This window comes from Cyprinodon variegatus, unplaced genomic scaffold (assembly GCF_000732505.1).
Source record: "Cyprinodon variegatus isolate N-32 unplaced genomic scaffold, C_variegatus-1.0 Scaffold70, whole genome shotgun sequence".
NCBI classification, from domain to species: Eukaryota; Metazoa; Chordata; class Actinopteri; order Cyprinodontiformes; family Cyprinodontidae; genus Cyprinodon; species Cyprinodon variegatus.
The window spans coordinates 376764-380497 of record NW_015150523.1 but is presented as its reverse complement, the minus strand read 5'-3'; the positions used below and the strand labels follow the sequence as shown (position 1 = coordinate 380497).

Genomic DNA, 3734 nt, shown 5'->3' with positions numbered 1-3734 from the left:
GCTTCCTGGTTTCAATTCCAGTTCTTGGTGATTCAGATTCTTTTAAGAGGAAGGATCATAAAAGTCTACATGTTTTAAAAGAGCTGGCTAACACGAGCTCTTTATGGATGAAATAATTTCAACCTTCGAGTTTATTTTCAATTTCTTTCAAACATTACTATAAATTGACATATTGTGATTTCCAGCTAGTACATAAATATTAAACCCATGAACAGTACACGATTTTTTGTAAACATTAAAACACTTCGACCCATATTCCTGCCTCGTTAGACAGTTGCATTATCCAATTTCCCCGATTCTGACAGCAGTGTGGTTCTAAGCTTAGTTGATGAACATCTCTGCAGACAGGGCACTAAATCTGAACTAAAAATTAAACATTTTACTGATTCTAGGAGAAATTAAAGGTGAGGGAACCTATGCTAATCGCCCTAATTGGGACAGGCTGCTGTACGTATGTGAACAGAGCAGATAAAGCAGGAATATCCCTTCTTACGTGGATATTCTCCAACAGCTCCTTTTCTACTCAGATGGGAGAAACGTATGAGGACGACTCAGATGGATAAGTCAAGTAAAATAATAAATACAATAATTTTGATGAAGGAATAGCATAACCATACGCTGAACTGGTTGGCCACCCATGAAGACATTTACAAAATGTTAGTTTTTACAAAAAAGTATTCTCAGATAATGTTTCACTTCAGTTCTGTCCTCTTGGAGCTCCTTTCAGTAGGATTTTTTTTTAGGGCTGCCAGTTTTATTCAATAAACTTTAGCTAGCAATGTCCCTAACTCTGTTTATTTTTAATTTTTCACTTTCATAAAATAGCTGCAAACAGATGCACAACCGTCAGACTTTTAGCTAGTAATATATCATAGGATGTACACCTTGGTGTATCACATCCAGAGGTATCCTCCTTTGGAAAATGTAGAAATTTAGACTATGAAATGCCATTTCCTGCATTTGAGGTGAAATGCAGTTAGCTTTTGTCTTTGTTACAACTCTACTTTCGTCCTGATTATGGGACCTACGTGTGCTCGACTAGTGGTGGAAATTTCATTATTTAATTAAGGACATTTTACGACGTGTACCTCTTGCCAGCCTGGATCAGCCTGCCAACTGTACGGCTGATCCTGAGTCAGACCCTCAGGCCTCCTGAAGAGCCGAATAGGAAGCAGCAAGCAGTAAATAAGTAGGCTATTGTTAAAGTTAGCTGGTGCAAAATGATGAATCATGTACCTCTTAAATAGGGATACATACACAAATCACAGATGATGCATATTTGCAAAAACGAGTAGGTAGACAAACTGATTTTAGTCAAAGTCTTTAAAAAAAAAAAAAAAAACATTTCTCTGCCAGCACCAGTTCTATGGCAGTAAAAATAGCCAACCAAACGGATACGAACAGAGCTCTGCTTCAGTTGCTAGGTAAGCAGCAATGCCGATTGTGATGTAATATTCCTCATGTTTTAGAAACTGCTCCTTTGACAAAGACACATAATGGTTTCTAGAAGTAGTAAAGACCTAAATCAAATTACAGTTAAAAGTGAACTTAACATTTTGATTCAGAGGCTTCAATAACCTGAGCGTCACCACAGTGTGGCTTAGTCTGATAGGTGGTGGTTAATGTGACACAGGAACATATGCTTCTGTTCCTGCTTTTACATCAGACCAAAAACCACATCAATCAAGGTTGGATCCATGAATTTGCAATAACCTGGTTCCCTCAAATGAGTAAAAACATTAAAAACAAGTTTCTAAAACATTCCTGCCCAATCTTTACACTCTTTGTTTGTATGTCTGTCTGGGACCCTCCTGTGCAAGCACATGCCATAACAGGACATTCCAAACAAAACACACCGATACAAACATGCTGTATGGAGTACAGTGGCGCATACTGCTACCACATGGCAGCTAAACATTATAAGAACCATCAAAGGAAATTTAATCCAGCGCCCTTCTTCGTCTTGGTCTGAAGTGGCTTTATTTAAACCTACTTCAAAAAAGGGCTACAACTGTACATACTGTGTTGAGATCTCGCAAATATTTTGACATAAAACAAGCTCACCTGTCCACCATGTTGGGGTCTGCAGACCTGGACAGCAGAAGCTCAACACAATGGACAATTTTGTCTTCACTGGCAGAGGCAGAACAACTGGCCATGAGCACAGTCCAGTGATCTGCAGAGAACAAAAAAAACACTTTAGATGAAAAACTTTATTTGATTGAACAAGCATCCGATAGTTCATTTAATTCATGCCTGCAGCATTATGCCCCTGATCCACCTCAGAGACAATCATCTATACAACTGGTTTTCACAGCTCTAATGAGACCAACATTAAGATGATCAAATAACCAAATGCTTGGGCAACACTGTGTTATTGTACTTCACATTTAACAAAAGCATTTTTACAGTAAAGTTTACAATATTTCAAAAATTCTGACTGTTAAATGAACTCCAGATGAGGCCTAAAAAAGAAAAAAGAAAAAAAATTACCTTTGCCCTGAATGTTAATAGATTAGATGAAAAAAAAAAAAAAAAAAAAAACTTATAATGCATCTTGGTTAATCTACAGTTCAATTCAGTAAGTTTCACAGCCCTTACACAACTTTAACCTCTGATTAGTTCTCTTATCTTTGAGCGATACATCTGCCTTCACTTTCATTTTGTTCCAACTCAGTCAGAGCTGTGGAATCGAGTGGAGGGCAGGGTGCTTCTACAATGTGTACCACAGTTCTGCACGTGAGCTTACATCTGTGTGGAGATTCCTGTGTCTTTCCCGCTGTATATGTTTGGCTCTATATCCGCTTGTGAATGTATTTACATTTTGAGCGTGTTGGTGTAAACTAGTCTGCCTAGCTTGCGTCTACCAAGAACTGGAGTAAATAAATCTGCGACCTGACAACAGGGGCGAGGCTTGGACAGCAGCATGGTGACCATTATCAATCACTGCTACATTCCTGCAGCCAGCCTCGCAGCTTGGACTAACGCCATGAGGACGTCACCAAACGTCAGTCTCTTGTTTGTTTCCTTGACCCGTCTCATGCATCAGCTGCAGAGCCCATGTGAGATATTCTTGGTTGTATGTTTATTACAAAACGATCTAAAAGGGGCTTACATCCACTTTGCTTTAAACTGTTGTGTGCTTGGAAAAATATAAATTGTAATGTTAAAAATCTAAAAAAAACTTGACGGATTTAAAACTTAAATCACAAGACAGAAGTCAATGTCACAAATGATTAACTTATTTTAGAGTCACAGTATGTTTATACAAGATAATACTATTAATGTGACTTTTCTAGAGAATCATTATACATAGTTATTTTATACAGGGTTTCCACAGTCTTGCATAATTTCAAAATTCCCTGACTTTTAACTGACTCGGGATTAGTTTTCCCTGACAAAATAAATGCAACAACAAGACAATAATAATAACAGGTCAACAATTTAGCATGTTTAGCTCTATAACATTTAAATGCACCTCTCCAATGTCTAGAGAAAAAAATGTAATGAACATTTTTTAATGTATGACCTGCATCACTGTACAGAAGACTGCCATATGATAGCGCTTTCTAGCTTGTTTGTCATTTTGGTAACTACATCAAAATTACCGCTAGGTGGACAAAAATTACGCCATCTGGAGGAAAAATCACCCGGTTTTTTCAAATCACGCGAGAATGTGTACAAAACAACAAAAATGGCGGCGGGGATGCTTCTTGGTCGTTTTCATCGAATGT

At 37.8% G+C, this 3734-nt stretch overlaps 1 protein-coding gene across 1 annotated transcript in view; it reads right to left on the bottom strand.

Annotated features, from left to right (window-relative positions):
• The window catches only part of asz1 (ankyrin repeat, SAM and basic leucine zipper domain containing 1), a 61435-nt gene that overhangs the window by 48122 nt on the left and 9579 nt on the right, over positions 1 to 3734 (bottom strand). The window contains exon 4 of the mRNA XM_015372232.1: positions 2065 to 2176. Coding sequence (XP_015227718.1) covers positions 2065 to 2176 — 112 coding nt within the window. The remainder of the gene's footprint in view (positions 1 to 2064; positions 2177 to 3734) is intronic.